General features: G+C 37.4%; 5 protein-coding genes across 6 annotated transcripts; 2 read left to right on the top strand and 3 right to left on the bottom strand.

The window, feature by feature from the left end:
* Positions 1 to 1,930: 1,930 nt before the first annotated feature.
* LOC119066124 (M-phase phosphoprotein 8-like) lies at positions 1,931 to 3,504 on the bottom strand. Its single transcript, XM_037168410.1, has 4 exons — positions 2,933 to 3,504; positions 2,730 to 2,876; positions 2,271 to 2,671; positions 1,931 to 2,201 (listed from the first exon to the last, which is right to left on the bottom strand). The coding sequence occupies exons 1-4, from the start codon at positions 3,353 to 3,355 to the stop codon at positions 2,174 to 2,176; spliced, it is 999 nt and encodes a 332-aa protein (XP_037024305.1). The 5' UTR covers positions 3,356 to 3,504; the 3' UTR covers positions 1,931 to 2,173.
* A 42-nt stretch (positions 3,505 to 3,546) lies between these two features.
* On the top strand, positions 3,547 to 5,369 carry LOC119066123 (proteasomal ubiquitin receptor ADRM1 homolog). 2 transcript variants are annotated; one of them, XM_037168408.1, is made up of 3 exons: positions 3,547 to 3,678; positions 3,901 to 4,478; positions 4,541 to 5,369. In XM_037168408.1, exons 2-3 carry the CDS (start codon positions 3,943 to 3,945, stop codon positions 5,202 to 5,204), a joined length of 1,200 nt encoding a protein of 399 aa, XP_037024303.1. In that variant the 5' UTR covers positions 3,547 to 3,678; positions 3,901 to 3,942; the 3' UTR covers positions 5,205 to 5,369. The 2 variants fall into 2 exon arrangements, with proteins under 2 accessions (XP_037024303.1, XP_037024304.1); XM_037168409.1 differs by having other exon boundaries at positions 3,676 to 3,801.
* A 1,649-nt stretch (positions 5,370 to 7,018) lies between these two features.
* Positions 7,019 to 9,324, bottom strand: LOC119066125 (AP-1 complex subunit mu-1). The gene is made up of 5 exons (XM_037168411.1): positions 9,158 to 9,324; positions 8,733 to 8,811; positions 7,546 to 8,673; positions 7,336 to 7,482; positions 7,019 to 7,269 (listed from the first exon to the last, which is right to left on the bottom strand). The coding sequence occupies exons 2-4, from the start codon at positions 8,772 to 8,774 to the stop codon at positions 7,384 to 7,386; spliced, it is 1,269 nt and encodes a 422-aa protein (XP_037024306.1). The 5' UTR covers positions 8,775 to 8,811; positions 9,158 to 9,324; the 3' UTR covers positions 7,019 to 7,269; positions 7,336 to 7,383.
* Positions 9,325 to 10,522: 1,198 nt separating this feature from the next.
* LOC119066126 (zinc finger HIT domain-containing protein 3) lies at positions 10,523 to 11,505 on the top strand. Its single transcript, XM_037168412.1, has 3 exons — positions 10,523 to 10,672; positions 11,068 to 11,225; positions 11,294 to 11,505. The coding sequence occupies exons 1-3, from the start codon at positions 10,608 to 10,610 to the stop codon at positions 11,461 to 11,463; spliced, it is 393 nt and encodes a 130-aa protein (XP_037024307.1). The 5' UTR covers positions 10,523 to 10,607; the 3' UTR covers positions 11,464 to 11,505.
* Positions 11,506 to 15,492: 3,987 nt separating this feature from the next.
* On the bottom strand, positions 15,493 to 16,469 carry LOC119066076. Its single transcript, XM_037168345.1, has 2 exons — positions 16,232 to 16,469; positions 15,493 to 16,169 (listed from the first exon to the last, which is right to left on the bottom strand). The coding sequence occupies exons 1-2, from the start codon at positions 16,356 to 16,358 to the stop codon at positions 15,511 to 15,513; spliced, it is 786 nt and encodes a 261-aa protein (XP_037024240.1). The 5' UTR covers positions 16,359 to 16,469; the 3' UTR covers positions 15,493 to 15,510.
* Positions 16,470 to 16,845: the final 376 nt, after the last annotated feature.

The raw sequence follows: 16,845 nt of genomic DNA on the forward strand, positions 1-16,845 counted from the left end.
TTATGTGTACCTAGACGCCAATAATATTTTATTTGGAAATTCGTCGATGCTTGCGTGGCTAGCGAGAAGTGATCAAAAACCGAAAATATCAAAGAGCATACTAAGTTACGAACAGTATAGGTCAGGGACTAAACTAAGGAACATCGCAGGTGGGAATTTTCCCACCTGCGCCCCTCTAATTCCCACCTGCGAATCCATATCTGCCCACAAGAAAAATTACAATTATCTGACTTGAAATAGTCAACTGAATGTAATTTTAATACAAATTTTGCCTGCAGCGCATTGAACCTAGTTGGAAAATGATAATGGCATTGTCGATATCAGTTTTTGTAATCTTTTATCATCATTTAGATGATACAGATACAGAATCAAAGTATTTCACATTTGTAGCTTTCACTTTCCTAAAAACTAAACAAAAATGGAAAGAAAATAGGGTTAACATTCTCTCTGGGTAAAAATCGGTAGAAATTCTCAAAAAATGTCTGTATGGAGGGTAAACATCCGAGATTTTTTCAGATTTTTGACCCCTACTTACCAATGAAAAAATTAAATGATTTTTTCCATATGCTAGACAAAAGTGCTACTACCGTTTTTGGTCACTTGATTTGTCTTCATGGAATGTGCCTACATTAAGTAATTTACTCAGATTTTTTAAAATGGCCTAATTTAACGAAGAATATTTGAATAAATATTTTTACCTCTAAGTAGGGGTCCAAAAATTCTGCAACAATCACAGATGTTACAGACGTTACTTGAGAATTTTTTCAGTTACATCCGTTGAGATTTATAAATTATAGACAAAACTCACCCTCATACACCACCACTGTTGTGATTTTTTGGGCTGATATTCTACCAAAAACAGCTTTTAGACCAGTAAACCGATAATTGTCTGCAATTTTCTGGAATTTGATTTGTATGTCATATTGTGGACACATTTTCCACAGGTAAAAATACACCCCTAACATGACCGAAAAATTAAATTCCAGAAAATTGCAGACAATTATCAGGTATGATCGGCAACTTGACTAGACTTTACATTTTGAATGATTTTTTGGATGAAAGATACTAGACTTACGGTCAGGGGAATAATTCCCTTTAAATCGTGAAATATATTTACGTCAACGTCCTGAACGCATGATATTATTTTTGGATAAAAAATTGTTACTTTGGAGCCCAAAATTTTGTGTTTAGGCGCCCCTTCGAAAAGTTTCCCACCTGCACAGAAATCCTTATTTTAGCAACCTGGTATAGGTAAAAGTTTGATTATTTCGACGAATTTCTGACGGTTCCTATGCATCCGAAAAGCAACAAAAAGAACAAAAAACTGTTTCCTCTTGGTTTTAGCTTTCTAGTGACCCTAAACATGCATGAGTAGTGTATCGATGAATTTAGCTTTGATGGAAGTGTAAATTTGAGGTCTAGTTCCGCTGCTCGAAAAATTCAGTGCACAGAAAAAAAATGATCAAAAAATATTATTTTGCCGCAATATCAGCTGCTGATTAACTTTTTCGTAGTCGGTGCTTCAGCTGAGTGCAGCCATAAGAAATGATCTGTCCAAACTGGAGAAATCTAAAAAGAATGGAGCAAGTTCCGATCTGACTAAATGGGCACCCCAACAACTTTAGAACAGAAAATCTAATCTCAAATTAACCCATTTAGCTCTATCGCCCGAAACGTCTTTAAGTAGTGTGTGCTTTTTCAAATCTCGCTCTTCCTTGTCAATTTACAATGTAAAAAAACCTTGCGCTGGAATAGGCACGGATATTTCCAAAATAAATTCCTGTTTGGATTTTGACTAATACGAAACCGAGCCACATATCATCCCTTCTCTGCACTTATCTAATTTGTCCACATTATTCAGAGTTGCAGGAAAACCTTCATTTTAATACTTTTAGAATCTTCAACTGCTCTGCTAGTAAAAAAGATTTTCTTTTTGATTTTTGTTTTTATTTTGTTTACTGAAATTCAACTAATTTTATCTTAGGGATTACAAAGCCAAAATATAAAACATAGACGAAACCATTGAGGTAAATACTAGAATCTCTACCTCAATGTACATACAAGACTTAAAAAACAAAATTTTTAATACTTGACGCTGGCACAGCATATAATATGTAATTCTATTACATTAACTTACAAACTTATGTGTATTATTGCCACCATACCACTGATTTTAGTCCTCAGCATCGTAATAAACGGCTCTAGAAGGAATAAAAGTATTCGCAAAGTTGATACCCCAAACAACATATATTAACTGTTCAAATATCTACCTCTGTTTGCCATCATGTCTTTTCGACAAACGTCGTTCAGAGGTCTGCGTTCGCAACGTAAAGCGCTCTGTGTGCTTCCGGTTCGGTCTCAATTCTTTTTCCGACAGATTTTTCGCATGCTCAACTCTTGCCATGAACTTGTCGATCAGATCCGGACAGCTCAAGTTATTCTCCGGCTCCCACGTGTCATATTCCTTTCCGTAGCCTTTCCATCTCACCAAAAATTCGCGACTTTGGTCCTTTTTGAAAAAGACGTCGATGATTCTTTCCACTTCGTAATCGGCATTTTCATCAATTGGCTCGGCGATAATTGCCTTCAATTTCTTGATCTTTTCGTCTTTTTTATTTTTACTGCCCTTCGATGTTTTACCTTTTGATGTCGGAAGTATGCAATCTGGATGCTAAAACGAAATTCTTAAATTTATTCCCTCTGCTGTAATGGTGACGAATCGTACTAACCAAATCTGCATATTTTTTCAAAATATCCGGACAGTTGTCTAGGGTGACAGCATTTTCCCAGGTATCATCTTCAGATCCAAAACCCTTCCATCTGATTAGATATAGCATTTGACCGTGGCTTTTTTTGTGCGAAACAATTTCTTCCACCTACAATTCGAACCTAATAGCACATCACCACAACAAATATTTTTTTCGTGTCCTACCTCATACTCCACATCATCAGCGCCTTGGACATTCTCTTCAATTGGCACCGGTTCTGATGTGTCCATTTTCTTTCCTTTTCCTTTCGATGACGTATCCACCGGGAGTTTTTTACTCAGAGCTTCATCGCTAGATGAATCCGAGTCACTAGATGAATCCGAGTCGGTCTTGCTAGACCGTTTTCGCTTATTGTTGCCCTCATTTCGCTCAAGCACATTTTTCTTCTTTTGCGAATTTATCTTTGATTTCGCATCCTGACTATCCTGACTCTTGTTCTTTACATCCTCTAAATCATTGGCGCCATCTTTTTTTCCCGCTCCATTTGATACTTTTGCATTGGTTTCCGATTTATCGTCACTCGAGTGACTGGAACTGCTTGCACTGCTATCAGCTCTTGCAGCGCGTTTTTTGCTTACTTTACGCATTTTTATTTTTATTTTCTTTAATTGCAAACAGGTAATGTATACAGGACACAGGAAGACTTATTAGAAAGCAAAATAAACAAAAACATCAGAACTCTATAGGTTGTATGGAATAGTATACCCCCTGGTATATATTTTTATATATAAAGCGTACCTACACCTAGCACCATCTAACTTAGAGAACTGTAGATGCAGACAGATCTAAGTGTTCGAAGCGCTCATGTTGTGAGTATCCTTAAATAAAAATGTGACAATCCTTCAGAGCACTGACATTTTATCACTCAAAATTTGTGCTGTTTCATGCTTAAGAGATTGTCCAAGATTTGGTAAGTAAATGCTAGTAAATTTACGAATAAAAATCATATTTGGCCAAGAACTTCTTGAAAATCTTTATCGGTTCATGCATTTGTTGATCCATCTAGTTGAATATATAATATTACAGTGCCAACGTAAATCTTCTATTTTTTACTTGGCAAACTTTGGCTTCACCAACCTGAACGCCAAAGTTCGATAAAATTTTGTTTAAAAGAATTCTTATCGTTTTGCAGACGTATAACGAAAAACGCAAAATCACAAAGAAGAAATTAACGATGAGTGGACCAATATTCGGTAATAATTCCTCGACTGGTAGTTCGGGAGGTAATCGCCATTTGGTGGAATTCAGAGCTGGTCGCATGAATATGGTCGGTAAGATGGTGAATCCCGACACACGTAAAGGTATGGTCTATTTGTACCAAGCCGAGGATCAATTGATTCATTTCTGCTGGAAAGATCGATCAAATGGAAAAGTTGAAGATGATCTTATCATCTTTCCCGATGATTGTGAATTTAAACGCATCGATCAGTGCAAAACTGGCCGTGTGTTTCTGTTGAAATTTAAGTCTTCGTCAAGGCGATTATTCTTTTGGATGCAAGAACCGAAGACCGATAAAGACGAAGAATACTGTCGTCGTGTCAATGACATTATGAATAATCCACCATCGGCAAGCACTTTGTCATCATCACGGGCCGGCGAAAGCAATGACTTGCAATATATGCTCAACAATATGTCGCAGATGCAACTGATGCAATTGTTCGGAGGCGTTGGACAAATGGGCGGCTTGAGTAATTTATTGGGATCGATACAGTAAGTAATAATTCGTATGGCGGAATGTTGAACTATGCTAAAATCTTTATCTTTCTTAATAGCCGTCCATCTGATAGCGCAAGAACTTCTGCTCGGACATCGACTACATCGACACCACCAACATCTGCAACTCCAGCAACTACAGCAGTAACATCGGCTGCAACACCAGAAACTCCAAACAATGCTGTACCTGTTACTACACCCTCAGCACCTAGAAAAAATGACACTGGTGGCAAGAAAGACGATGTATCGAAAGTGTTATTGTCGGAGCTCCAAAGCTTTTTGTCCGGCTTGAAAACATCGGATGGTGCAGGTGGATCATCTACAAATGGCCGAAACATTGACCTGTCAACGGCAGTAAATGCAGAGACTGTTAGCTTTTTGACAGATGCGGAACGTACTGAAAATTTGTTAGCTCATTTGCCAAATATTGACAGCGATGACAACGCAAAAGAACAACTTCGAGAGACCATTACATCGCCGCAATTTCAGCAAGCACTTTCGATGTTCTCCTCCGCATTACAATCTGGTCAACTTGGGCCCGTTGTTTCACAATTTCAATTGAACGATGAGGCCGTGGCAGCTGCTTCAGCCGGTGACCTGGAGCAATTCGTTAAGGCGTTGGAAAAGAATGCTAAAGAAATTGTTGCCAAAGCTACCGAAAAGGAGCAGGAGCAAAAGAAAGACGATGCTGCAATGGAAGAGGACAAAAATGGATCAACCTAATTTTTCAATATTGGCCTCTGTCCATCCTCTAATAGATTTTGATTTACGTTTTCTTTGTCTCCTTCTTGCGTTAAAGTTTTTTCAAATTTCAAAAACTAAAAACTTTATTTAGAATTAACCGGGTGTTCCATAAATGCAGTAAATAAAAATATTTCGCTTTGATAATAAAGAGTCTAGTTTCATTTTTATTTGTTCATAAACCGCTCACTTTTATCCGAGCTGGTCAAACTGACAAACCAACTCAATTTTTTCCATGATAAGGCCAGGTAAAAGCGCCTTACATCGCATGTAAACATTGCGACAGTTAACCGATTTTACCTGGCCTTATGCTAATCCATTTTGCTGGAAATGAAGGTCGTGCTTTTTTTAAGACGAGTCGACAGAACGCTAAATTGTAGCCTAATTTGGGCGCAAATGTAAATTTTTTTTTATGATAACTTTGTATGCGCGTCCTTTCTGGAAAAAGTCAAAATCTGTTATCTTTGAGTAACAATGATAAATGTTTGTGGTGGTATAACCTTCTACGAGAAAACGCAATAGCTCACGAAAACTAGCAAAAATTCTTAGTTTTCTCGTAGTAGGCTACATCACCACAAACTTTGTTACTCAAGGCCAACACTTTGACAAACAACGATATGGTCTCACTTTTTCCAGAAAGAACACGGATAGGAAGATCATCGAAAATTTATCATATTTCGCACAAATTTAGGTTACAATTTAGCGTTGTCTTGATTCGTCTTAAAAGGAAAGATTTGAAGAATAAAATATGACACGCACAAATGTAGGCCGGACAAAACTTATCTTTCCTATATGTCTTACGATTTTTCGTTACTGCTGAGTGCCTTTCAAACTACATTCAGGATATTACCCGACAGCCAGCCGTGCCCTTGGTGACTCATAACATCCTAAGTTATGTATTTATGAAAAGATAAATTTGTTACAAAGACACCATCAGAGCTGGCCCGGCTTCACACCACTGCACCCGTTTTAGTATCATGACTCCAGCACATTTTTTTTTAGATACAAAGGTTAAACTATGAAGAAAGGGTACAAAAGCAGGGCCTACTTTTGAGAAAGTTTTTGTAAAAATCAAGAATGCTTAGGGTCAAAAAATCAAGAAATTCAAGAAAACTTTACAAGGAAAATTCATTGCACTTTCTCCATGTTCTTCCACTTTAAGAAAACGCAGAAACCTCGAAAAATTTCTTGATTTTCCAGATCATTGGTTTCGAATTCGAGGAAATTCAAAGATTTCATAAATATTTCTTTCTCGAAGAGTGCAGTGACAACTGATCAAGCCCGCACTAGCTACTAAAAGGTGTGCCATGCATTCTGCTTAAAGAGTGATTAAGTTTAATAAAGAGTGCAAATTCCAATTGGAATAGGCGTCAACACAAGAAGTATTTTAAGTAAAAATAGGCAAGGGCACCTCGGGTCTTCATGATTTTCTCGATCAGCCCATCTGGCCATCGCGGTCTTGCAACTGATATATTTCAAGATTTATTACCACTTGCAGTCCCATGAGCATAATTTGACAAATAACTGAAGACTCGAGTCTGTCCCACAAAAGTTGATACAAAAGCCAAATTTTGAAGAGAGAACTTGGGAGTGTTCTCTGAGACACTATTTCAATCAATACAGACGACATAACGTTGAATATTCTGATATTTTGAATATAAAACTTTATTGCCACTTGAATTGCAGTACCGTCAATACAAACACCATCACCAAGTCAGGTGATTAACTTCATCGTTAGAATTTGCTGGGTCTTGCAACGTTATAAGGAGATCGGTGTAATCGATAACAGAAAACAATTTGCCAGGATAGTTTATAATTTAATACTTTTTAATTTGCAACATTTCTCTTTTCCATTCTAGACTCTAATTAAAAACAAAAAAAAAATCCAAAGAAGCCACAACGTAAAAGGTTTTTGACGAAGATAATAATTATGAAACGTAAGTTAAAATAGTGCGTAATAGTCTGGGCTCCAGCAACAATCTTTGAAACAAAATAGGTCCAAAAAAATGTTTAAGTTTTGTAAAGTAGAGTGCAACAGACCTGCAACCTGCAACGATGTAATAGAAATTTTGTTTACCATTTCAATTTGATACCAAAAGTTCGAATTTCTTACGTTGCAATGAAATCTAAAACTCGAGGTCTTGGTCGAATTCAGTGTTCGCTAATTGGTTCTCAGCTGATAATCACCGTTCTGGGTAATGTAACGCACCCATGGCAGCGCTTGATATCCACTTTTCTCAATAATTTTCAAATATCGAACCTGTCAATTACAAAAATAATGAAACCATATTGACACATTCTGGCCAAAAACCGTGTCCCATACCTGAATGCCAGACGTTGTAAAATACGGAATTTCAAATTTCACCTGAATCGGTGGCTTGCCTTCTGTGTCTTCACATTCCACACTCGGCAAACCGAAATGAGCTCGCATCAAATATTCTTTGCCACCCGGAAACGATTTGATCGTCCATGTGATTGCATTCTGTTCCGGAGCGTACTTAACGCTTCCAATGGTTGTTTTGAATTTCGGTGAATCGGCGTCACCGGGAACGGGTATAACGATTTCCACATTGTTAGCTGTCGATCTCCGTTTGAATTGTGATTTCGCTTTGATCATATACTCGACACGACTATGGGCGAATCGTTCGATCACCGATTCGATCCAGATCAACGGTTTGACGTGCGTATTGAGTCGATAGGACATCAATTCGAATTCACCGTCGGGCGGTATGAACGAAATGGTTCGGTCGTTTTCGAACCGTGACAACCGTACGCACTGGTGAAATTTGACGTCTTCCAATTCTACGGATTTCGATTTACCACGGCCGGTGCTTTCGAACAACACTTTATCGTTCAAACCTAGACGCAGTTCGGGCATCCCGGACAAATACACTCGCATCTTGATGGCACCGACAATCTCACTTCGCAGCACATTGCCATTTGCATTTGCCAACAAATTAACACTTTCGATGACATCGAGAAAGACTTCGTTCTTTCGGTACTTAATGCCTTCCGATCGCCACGATACGGCATTTGTAACGGCCATTGGGATACGTGGTTGAATTTCCAATTTATGTCCCTCTTGTGTTATGTATTCTTGAAGAATTTTACTGTCCGTCGTTTGCGGATATCCAAAGTCGATCAGTTCGTCCAACAACTCATAGATAACGACAAAATTATCACGAATGCTTTCCTCCTCCAATTCCTTGAAATATTCAACGAACACTTGAGCAATCTTATGTAGAAAGACGAAGACCAGTGCGATATTTGAATTCTTCCTGGATATGGACACAATGTACAAATTGTTCGTTTTTATGTAGGCGAATGTACATTCCGGTGTTTGTAGGATTGGCGTTATCAGGCCTTCCTCCTCCTTTTCCATAAGTAGTGGCATAAATTTGTCAATGACAGACATGTCTATATCACCACGATAATTACGTGAGATTAACACCTGCAAACATGAGTGAAATGTCTCATTTATCCTACATTGTAAATAGAACGCGAACGTACCTTTCCTTTAACGTCCAACACGTAAATAGCGGACGACGACATGGTTTATTTGATTTTGATGATGGGAATGTAAGTACGGCTGTAAGTAGAGAAGAAATTGGGTTGACAAACATCACATCATTGAGTCATCGCTATCGCATAGATCTCAGTTCTAATCAAATACTGAAGCTAATAATTGTTATGATGTCATTGCGTTTTAATGAGCTGGAAAAGGTAACTGCACAAAACAACAGACGACTTATTTCACAACAAATGGAACATCAAAGTCAAATTAAATGTGAAAAAAAACAGGTGTGTGTGAAAACATTTCACTTGTAAAGGTGGCACCGAAAACACCAGTCCTATTGTTTCGTCGTTGCATCAAAAATAGTATGCTAAACGAATATTCTTTGGGTTCACAGTATCCGCTTCGTTATCACACTTACGTTAATTGGAATAATTCATTAGAAAATCCTAGTTATGATAACCAAAAATTAATAAATTTGAAGGCTGCCGTCCTGACAAATTTTTATAAAAATATGAAACGTCAGTGTGGCAGCTGTGTGAAGTTAGTTGTTGGAAAGTCCCACACGCAAAGTACGTCAACACGGACAACACACAATGAACACCACTCACATTTTCTGTAGAATTTTGATACGCAGAGGGCGGTATGTATTGCTTGAGACTTCAGTGAAACGAAACGAACGAAACAGAGGTATATATTTGGCTAACCAAACTGAGAAATGATAAGCGCGGCCCCTCATGGCTGGGATAGAACACGCCTGACTATGTTTCTCATATAACGGGTGAAGTGTCAAAATCTTATGTAGATATACGGAAAATTTTGACAGTTTGGTTCGAATACAAAAATAATTAAATTTCAACTCGACGGATTGGAATCAAATTGAATATAAATGTGTTTTTGAGTTGCAGTGGTAAAAAAAATGTTCATGTGAACTTTACAATGAAGTTCCAAACATACGGCAATTTTCACCGCTTGCTATCCACATTATTTACATTGTTTTCAAACTTTGATATCGTTGGATCCCCGGCAGCTCAATTAGAGTTTACATGCAACAGTGTTGCATTGCAACACATATATCTAAACTAAATGACATAGCAGGGTTAGCATGTAAAAAGTGTCCCCAAGCCAAACTAAAGCTTATGATAATCATTCGAAAGGTTTTGGCCTAGAACTATACTTTTGGTGGTGTATGAAACTCCAAAATGGAGCTATAGTGTTATAGTGGTTATTGATGAAAATTTTGTTTTTCATTTATTTTCGTAAAAATCTGTAAAAATACTCAAAAAATGTCTGTATGGAGCAGGGCCTGGCACACGCTTTAAGTGAATTAACTCCCAAAAATTCCTAAATTTTTTCGTTATTTTTTTATTTATCTACATCTAAGGCCACATATTGAACAACATCTGAATGTTTTAACTGTTTTCGACCATGGATAAGCCAGTCAAACAATTTTGAATTTTTTGAACAAATAAAATTTGTGTATTTTCGGGAATTTTGAAGAATTTTCGGGAATCACCTATTTAAGGATGAAAAAATTTAAAGAAAAATTAAATGATTTATTTCGCTTTCCCATCAGTGTGTATAAGGAGTATATATACCCTATTTACAAGTCTAGTATTGTAAAGTCGCAAATGATATATTATTACACATGATTCGCCTCGTTGTGAGTCTATTAAGTGACGACCCTCGCTGCTCTTTGACGACCCACACTATAAAATTTTGTATAGTGTAGTTTGACTGTTGTCGGATCAGCGTCCATCTATTTGTGAATATTCGCACTTTTTGACATTTTAACAAACTGGATGGTTTACTCGTGCTTGATTTGTTTATACATTCTGTTTGTGGCTGATTAAATAAAAACAATTATTACCATGAGTTGTGTGAATTGTGATCAGAAAATTATGAAGTACAGATGCAAAAGGTGTCCGGAATTCACGTGAGTGCAGTTCGATTAACTAAGCGAAGATTGTTCTTTTATTACTAAAATTAGATTCAAAATCTGTAAACATTGATGCGATGAAAAGACTGTATACAGTCCATACAGTCACAGAGATTCTATTACAAAGAAAATTAATTTTACAATGAAAATGTTACAATAAGTCGGATTTCGCCGACCGCTCAGTTTTCTAATAATTTGGTTATTAGAAAGATTGAAACATTTGCTGAGATTCAGCTTACCACTTAAATCAATAAAAATCGAATGGCTAATTTTTGTCCTGGTCCCCACGAAGTCCACATCGTTTCCTCTTCTTCTTTTTTAAACAAAAATGTATATTTCGGTTTATTAACCTTCGCTAAGATTTTTACTGTTTTTTCAACTAATTTATGTAGATGTTCCTTGGCATGCCATAAGCAGCATGAGACAGTAGATTGTTGTGCTGAAGTAGCAACCCATCAAATCAAAAGCAAGCCAGCACAAAGCACTTATCAACACACTGTACCTTTCAAAACAGTAGACACAGTAGAGCCGCAAAAACTGAAAGAGCTTGGTAAATATAATTGACTTAAGTGAGATTTTATTTGGAACTAGAGAAACAAAAATCGACTTTTTATCTAGAAAAGAGCGAAAAACTAAAAGATCTTCTCCGAAATCCACACCTCCGCGAATATCTAGTACAAATAGACAAGTCACCGGATGCCTGGAAGGCGATGAAAATTGCAATGCTTGAACCGCTTTTTATCGAGTTCGCTAACGAATGTTTAAACATTGTGGAACCAGATTTATGATTGAAAATAAATTTTTTATAGAAAAAAAACCAACCAACTGAATTACCATTTTTCATTGCATAAATCACCAATGGTCAGACATTTATCTCATAAATTCGAACTTTTTATAAAGTAATTTATTTCATCTGCTATATCATACCGAATAAAATGGATGGGGGCTAACTACAGCTACATTTGAGTAGAACTGAGTTAACGTTAACTAAGCGACATGGTGAAAGCATTTTCATGCAGTTTAGGTATATTATACATGTAACAACCAGTAAATTTAATATGGTCATCCGTTCACTCTTCATAAATTAAATGAAAACCCTCACCCCTGCTCCACATTCTACTCTTTTCGACGATGAAAAAAAAATACTGATGTCATAGTCAGCACCAATACGCCCTCCGATCCAAAAACCCCTAAAACACTTTTTCAGTTAGTTTTTCTCTCATTTCAAATGTTTATGTCCATTTATTATATCCCACAGCGGCGAAGATAAATTTATCGTACACACTCTTTGGAGCTATATTACATATCAAATACCCTCTCAAATCCCCGAGCGTGTTTAGTGGTTGTGTTGATTTTGTTTTTTTTTTTGCTCGTCGATTTTGTGTTGGTTTGTTCGCTTACCATTCATACATATCTTCTCGCTAAGTAAATTTACAAAACGAATTGGAACTGAATGGTGAGCAGACAGGAAAATTGATGTCGTTTATTACTGAATAGACAATAACGACTGTACGTTGGGTGGTTTTAATATTTTTTTTCGTTGTATTACCATCAAGTGTGATATGTCGTGTTCGTGCAATGTTTTCGTGTCATGTAGTGGAACAGAATAATTAACAAGCAAAACGATTTGTTTTTCACAGCGATAGATTCGTGGGCCATTTAAGAGTTTAAGAGTTTTGTAACTGAAAAAAAACTGAAATTAAGTGAGAGACAGTCACAATTTACTTCAACATTTTGCTTTATCCAAATTTATTTGAAGCGAATCATTAGATGTTATTGTACGTATACGATGACACCGAAACACAACCAATCAATTTTTATTCGGTTGTGCAAAAAAAAAGATTCATTTTATTTACATACAGGACAAAGCTTATCTTAACTTAATACAAGTCTCAAGCGTATTTATTCGAAAATATTTTGTTTATGATGCACATTTGGTTTTTTTTTCGTCCCTACCAGATAAGAAGGGTTTTGATTCCGTTCGATGTTATCCGATTCAATCTGTTATGTGACCAACCACACATGGTTCTCCGTTTTGTCTGCTTTACGTATAATTTAACTGAACTAAAGTTAAAAAGGAAAGCGCTTTGAATCAGCGAAAATGCTTTCCTTATCTTTTTGCGTGAATGAATAAAAAAAATATAAACAATAATCCTAATTTTAATCTTCAGTCTTTATGTTGTGGCAAAAAACATTTTTCCTTTACTAGGGATTAGGGAAGGAAATTGGCCTTTCCTTCCCAATGGAAAAGTCTTTCCCTCCTTCATAAAGAAAAACGTCATCCTACACTCAGGTAATAATTTGATGTAGATCAAGCCCAAGGTTATTCGAAATGTCAAAAATCATCCACAGAGGACCCTAACCTCAACGTATGTGCAGTGAAAATGAGCTAGGCGCTTTGCTCATGTTTGAAAATAGAAACAAATGTATGAATGGTTTTCATGGTTATCTTGTAAAACAATGAGCTTAATCACTTACGCCATGCACGAAACAACCATAATTTCGCCTTTTATCAAAGCACCTAGCAGGGTAATAGAGATTTTTTGGTGTCAAATAAAGTAGTTTTTAGTACGAGTTGCCATTTACATTATATTAGACAGGAGTCGCCGTGAGATGCCGCATTGGAGGCAAATTTGAAAATGAAAAAGTGGTTACTGCGAAGGGTTTTCATTTAACTTTTATTAAAGAATTTACATTCAGTTACGTAATTTAGTTATTTATATGCAGACTGCTAACGTGATGTTAGATTATTTGTTAAAATAATGTACATTTCAGTGATCATATTTTCATTGAAAGAACGTTCGTGCCTATTTTTCGAATATATCTTGGCTCTTACCGCATTTTTAAGAGTGTAAAAATCTTATAAAATAAAAATGTCATTTGACACTGCCAAAATTACCTACTTTTTTTTCTATTACCCTGCTTGGTGCTTTGCTTTTATAGAGTATTTTATGTTGATTTTGGACGATTCGCACAAAGGCTATTGCAAGCGAGCTGTAATTTCAACTGTTTCATTGTTATGCTGCATATTTAGGGCTTGATAGGAACTTCAATTTTTAGTAATCGTTGTTGACTGATAGGTTTTTATTTTAATTAATGAATTTAATTAAAAAAATTAGTTAAATCAATTAATGTCCATTCTGAACGGGAAATTTGAATTTTGAACGATTTTGAACGGCTTTCATTTCGTCGAAATTTTAGACGAATTCGATTTTTTCTGATGGCACCACTGAACGAGTGGTATAAATAAAGAACTGTCAGAATTGCAATAAAACAATGGCTTATGTGTGAATGTGATTTCAAAATCTTCTTTAATAAATTGGTAAGTAACCAAACAAAATCAAAACGAAATTATTAAAAATCGGAATCAAGTTCCGTCTCATCGATTTCACAAGGTACGGTGGTCGGCTGAACTTTATTTCCATTTTCTTTTTTTTGCAAATCAAAGTTTTTCCGTTTCAAAGACACCACTTTGTTCAGTTCCACATTTGCAGCTCTAAGATTTTTTAATTTCTCCCGTAAATCGCGGACCTGCTCATCATATTTTCTTATGAGAATGTCTTTCTCGACTTTTTCTGCCTCCCATTCCAACTTGCCAGGAATTTTCTTTTTCTTGGTCTGGGCCATTTCCTTGCTTAGGACGGCAACTTCTGACCGTGTAGCAATCAACAATTTTCGCACTGACTTCAACTCCGCATCAACGACTGCTATTTCATTTTCCCGAGCGATTTTCGCAATGTCATCTTGTTCACGTTCCATTTCGTGCTGTCGGTCAGCTGCTTCTCTATCCATTATGCTCTGCACCACTTCTTTTGCAGTGACGACGCCGTACGACACTTTTAAGTTTAAATTTCGTTTTTGTTTTGCTCTTTGCGGCATCGTCGGTGGCGTCAAGATAGATTTTATCGTGCGATTCTCTTCAGTTACCGGTTCTTTTTCTTCGACTACTGGCGGATCTATGACGTCCAATTGTTGATTTATTATCAAAATGTTGACGAGCTTTGATTTATCAGATGCTGCACACAACAATCCCAATTGCTTGACGTCACGTCGAATTTTGTCAACAACCTTCCCCATTTTCGAATCATTTTCCGGTTCAAGACCTCCCGACGATATGCCAAACGCGCCCAAATCAAATTTCGCCTCCGATTGCGATTTAAGGACTACATTTCGTCCAGAAAGTTCAGCAAACGTAACGAAATCGTTGATTGGGACTTGACCTGAATGATTCATTGGTTAACTAATATGTAATTGAACTGAATTTCGATTTAGATTACCTTTCGGTGTTGCCATTTCCTGATAGTTTTTCGACGATTGGTTTTGATGCTCTCGTGCATTTGTAAAGTTCCATGCAAATGGATATTGAAGGTTGCCTTCCGATTGCAGAATCCCTGCTGGGATGTCTTCCATGTTGACATCGAGAAGTTCTACTTCAGCGCTTACGACAGCAGATGAGTGAACACCGCGCTGGACCTGATTGTCTTTCAGTGTGATGAAATCGGGCCGTACCAGATTGTCGATCGGTGGGACGAAGTAATCATCGGGCCGTTCCTGATTTTCGATCGGTGGGATGAAGTAATCATCGTGCCGTATGTGATTGTTGATCAGTGGGATGAAGTTATCATCGGGCCGTACCTGATTGTCGATCGGTGTGATGAAGTAATCATCTTCTGTCGATGGTTCGCCTGGATTACAAATTTATTGTTGTTAGAAACGTCAAAATGAAAATATTTAAGAGGTGAAGATGGCGTAAGTGCCTTGTGCATTTTTTAAAATTTTAAATGATTTGACACGTTTTGCGAATAAAAAATTAAGCCACTCACAAATTTGGTCGTTTACTTACTGATTGGTGCACCAAATCTCGGATACAGCGTAGAGGACAGACTGTTGAGATGAATGTAATTCTGTGATGTAGGATCCAAAATGACGTCACTTATCACGTTCACCTTCGGCTGTACAACGGCTGCAGTCTGAGATGGTGGGTCGATATAAAATCCCTTAAAGTCATACACTCGATCCGGTGATTTGGACAGAAGACCAGCTGTATTGAGGTTGTTGAAATTAAACGGCTGCAGACCTGTTGCACGCCAACCGTTCACAATGGATTCCTTTTTTATGACTGCATCGTTGATTTGCTTGAGAAGCTTTACGAATTCAACTTCGTTCATAGTCTTTGTCGGATTTTTCATACGCCACTGTGAGTAGAGTTGCGTATGTTTCTGTTTCATCGGACTAAACATAGTTGTATCGCACATTTGCATGTACGGAGTAGCTCCGGGATACAACACGATCATTACCACATCATTACGACGACACCACCGAAAAAGTTTTGGTGAGAAATGGGCGCCATATCCATCGATTGTGAGTATCCTAGGCTTGGCAGAATTTTTTGCTTCCCATTGGTTGTGAAGGTGAATGGTGACGAAGTAGTAAAATGACTCAGTTTTAGTCCAGCCTGAATCGGTTTGGTTAATACCGTAATTTGCTCCGACAGCTGTAAATTCGATGATGTTATTGAAGAGAACAAGAATACAGAAAACACACAAAATATCTTACATCCCAATGCAAACGCGATTTCGGCCACTGACGAATTCGAATCTTTCAGCGTAATTAGCGGCTCCACATAATCACCGCTCGCTGAGAATGCGTATGTGACTGTTGTGTTGGCCTTAGGAGGACCCATCTCTCGGCGACTAACGCGCTTAGCTCCTCTACGAGCAACGACTTTCTTTGGTACTTTATCTTTTTCAAAGCACGTTTCGTCGGCATTCCACCAACACTCCGGCTTGTTCAACAGGTCCAGTTGATTTGTCTTTTCGAAGTATTGGTAAATGTTTCTCCATAAACCCGAAAAATCGTCCTTCGTGTTGATCGCACTAGCCTTACTGATACTTTGTGGTGTCCGTTCTCTACACAGTGGATGTCTGTTCATAAACCCTTCCAGCCAACCCGACGTCGGAATTCCATTTTTGAATTTGCCAGATGTATCGTCAAGTTGTGCGATTTCAGCTGCTGCGATGATAATATCCTGTTTTGTGCGTGGATCTCCAAAGTCAGCGTGCAACAGTACCCATTCAGCCAGCTCATCCTCCTGTTCCTTGCTTAATATTGTTGTTGCGCCTTTCGGACAGTTTCAGGGTTTTTTATTTTGTTGTGGAGAGTGGCTTTTG

The sequence above is a fragment of the Bradysia coprophila genome, chromosome IV (genome assembly GCF_014529535.1).
Source record: "Bradysia coprophila strain Holo2 chromosome IV, BU_Bcop_v1, whole genome shotgun sequence".
In the NCBI taxonomy this organism is placed as follows: Eukaryota; Metazoa; Arthropoda; class Insecta; order Diptera; family Sciaridae; genus Bradysia; species Bradysia coprophila.

Bases quoted from the DNA above. Each gene is read 5' to 3' on its own strand.
- LOC119066124 (XM_037168410.1), bottom strand. From the start codon at position 3,355: ATGCGTAAAGTAAGCAAAAAACGCGCTGCAAGAGCTGATAGCAGTGCA. The intron at 2,877-2,932 runs GTAGGACACGAA...TTCGAATTGTAG, and splicing joins CTGATGATGTGGAGTATGAG to GTGGAAGAAATTGTTTCGCA. The intron at 2,202-2,270 runs GTAGATATTTGA...TATTCCTTCTAG, and splicing joins AGACATGATGGCAAACAGAG to AGCCGTTTATTACGATGCTG.
- LOC119066123 (XM_037168408.1), top strand. From the start codon at position 3,943: ATGAGTGGACCAATATTCGGTAATAATTCCTCGACTGGTAGTTCGGGA. The intron at 4,479-4,540 runs GTAAGTAATAAT...CTTTCTTAATAG, and splicing joins AATTTATTGGGATCGATACA to CCGTCCATCTGATAGCGCAA.
- LOC119066125 (XM_037168411.1), bottom strand. From the start codon at position 8,774: ATGTCGTCGTCCGCTATTTACGTGTTGGACGTTAAAGGAAAG. The intron at 8,674-8,732 runs GTACGTTCGCGT...TCATGTTTGCAG, and splicing joins TGTTGGACGTTAAAGGAAAG to GTGTTAATCTCACGTAATTA. The intron at 7,483-7,545 runs GTATGGGACACG...TGTAATTGACAG, and splicing joins TTACAACGTCTGGCATTCAG to GTTCGATATTTGAAAATTAT.
- LOC119066126 (XM_037168412.1), top strand. From the start codon at position 10,608: ATGAGTTGTGTGAATTGTGATCAGAAAATTATGAAGTACAGATGCAAA. The intron at 10,673-11,067 runs GTGAGTGCAGTT...TAATTTATGTAG, and splicing joins AAAAGGTGTCCGGAATTCAC to ATGTTCCTTGGCATGCCATA. The intron at 11,226-11,293 runs GTAAATATAATT...CTTTTTATCTAG, and splicing joins GCAAAAACTGAAAGAGCTTG to AAAAGAGCGAAAAACTAAAA.
- LOC119066076 (XM_037168345.1), bottom strand. From the start codon at position 16,358: ATGGGTCCTCCTAAGGCCAACACAACAGTCACATACGCATTCTCAGCG. The intron at 16,170-16,231 runs GTAAGATATTTT...TCGAATTTACAG, and splicing joins AATCGCGTTTGCATTGGGAT to CTGTCGGAGCAAATTACGGT.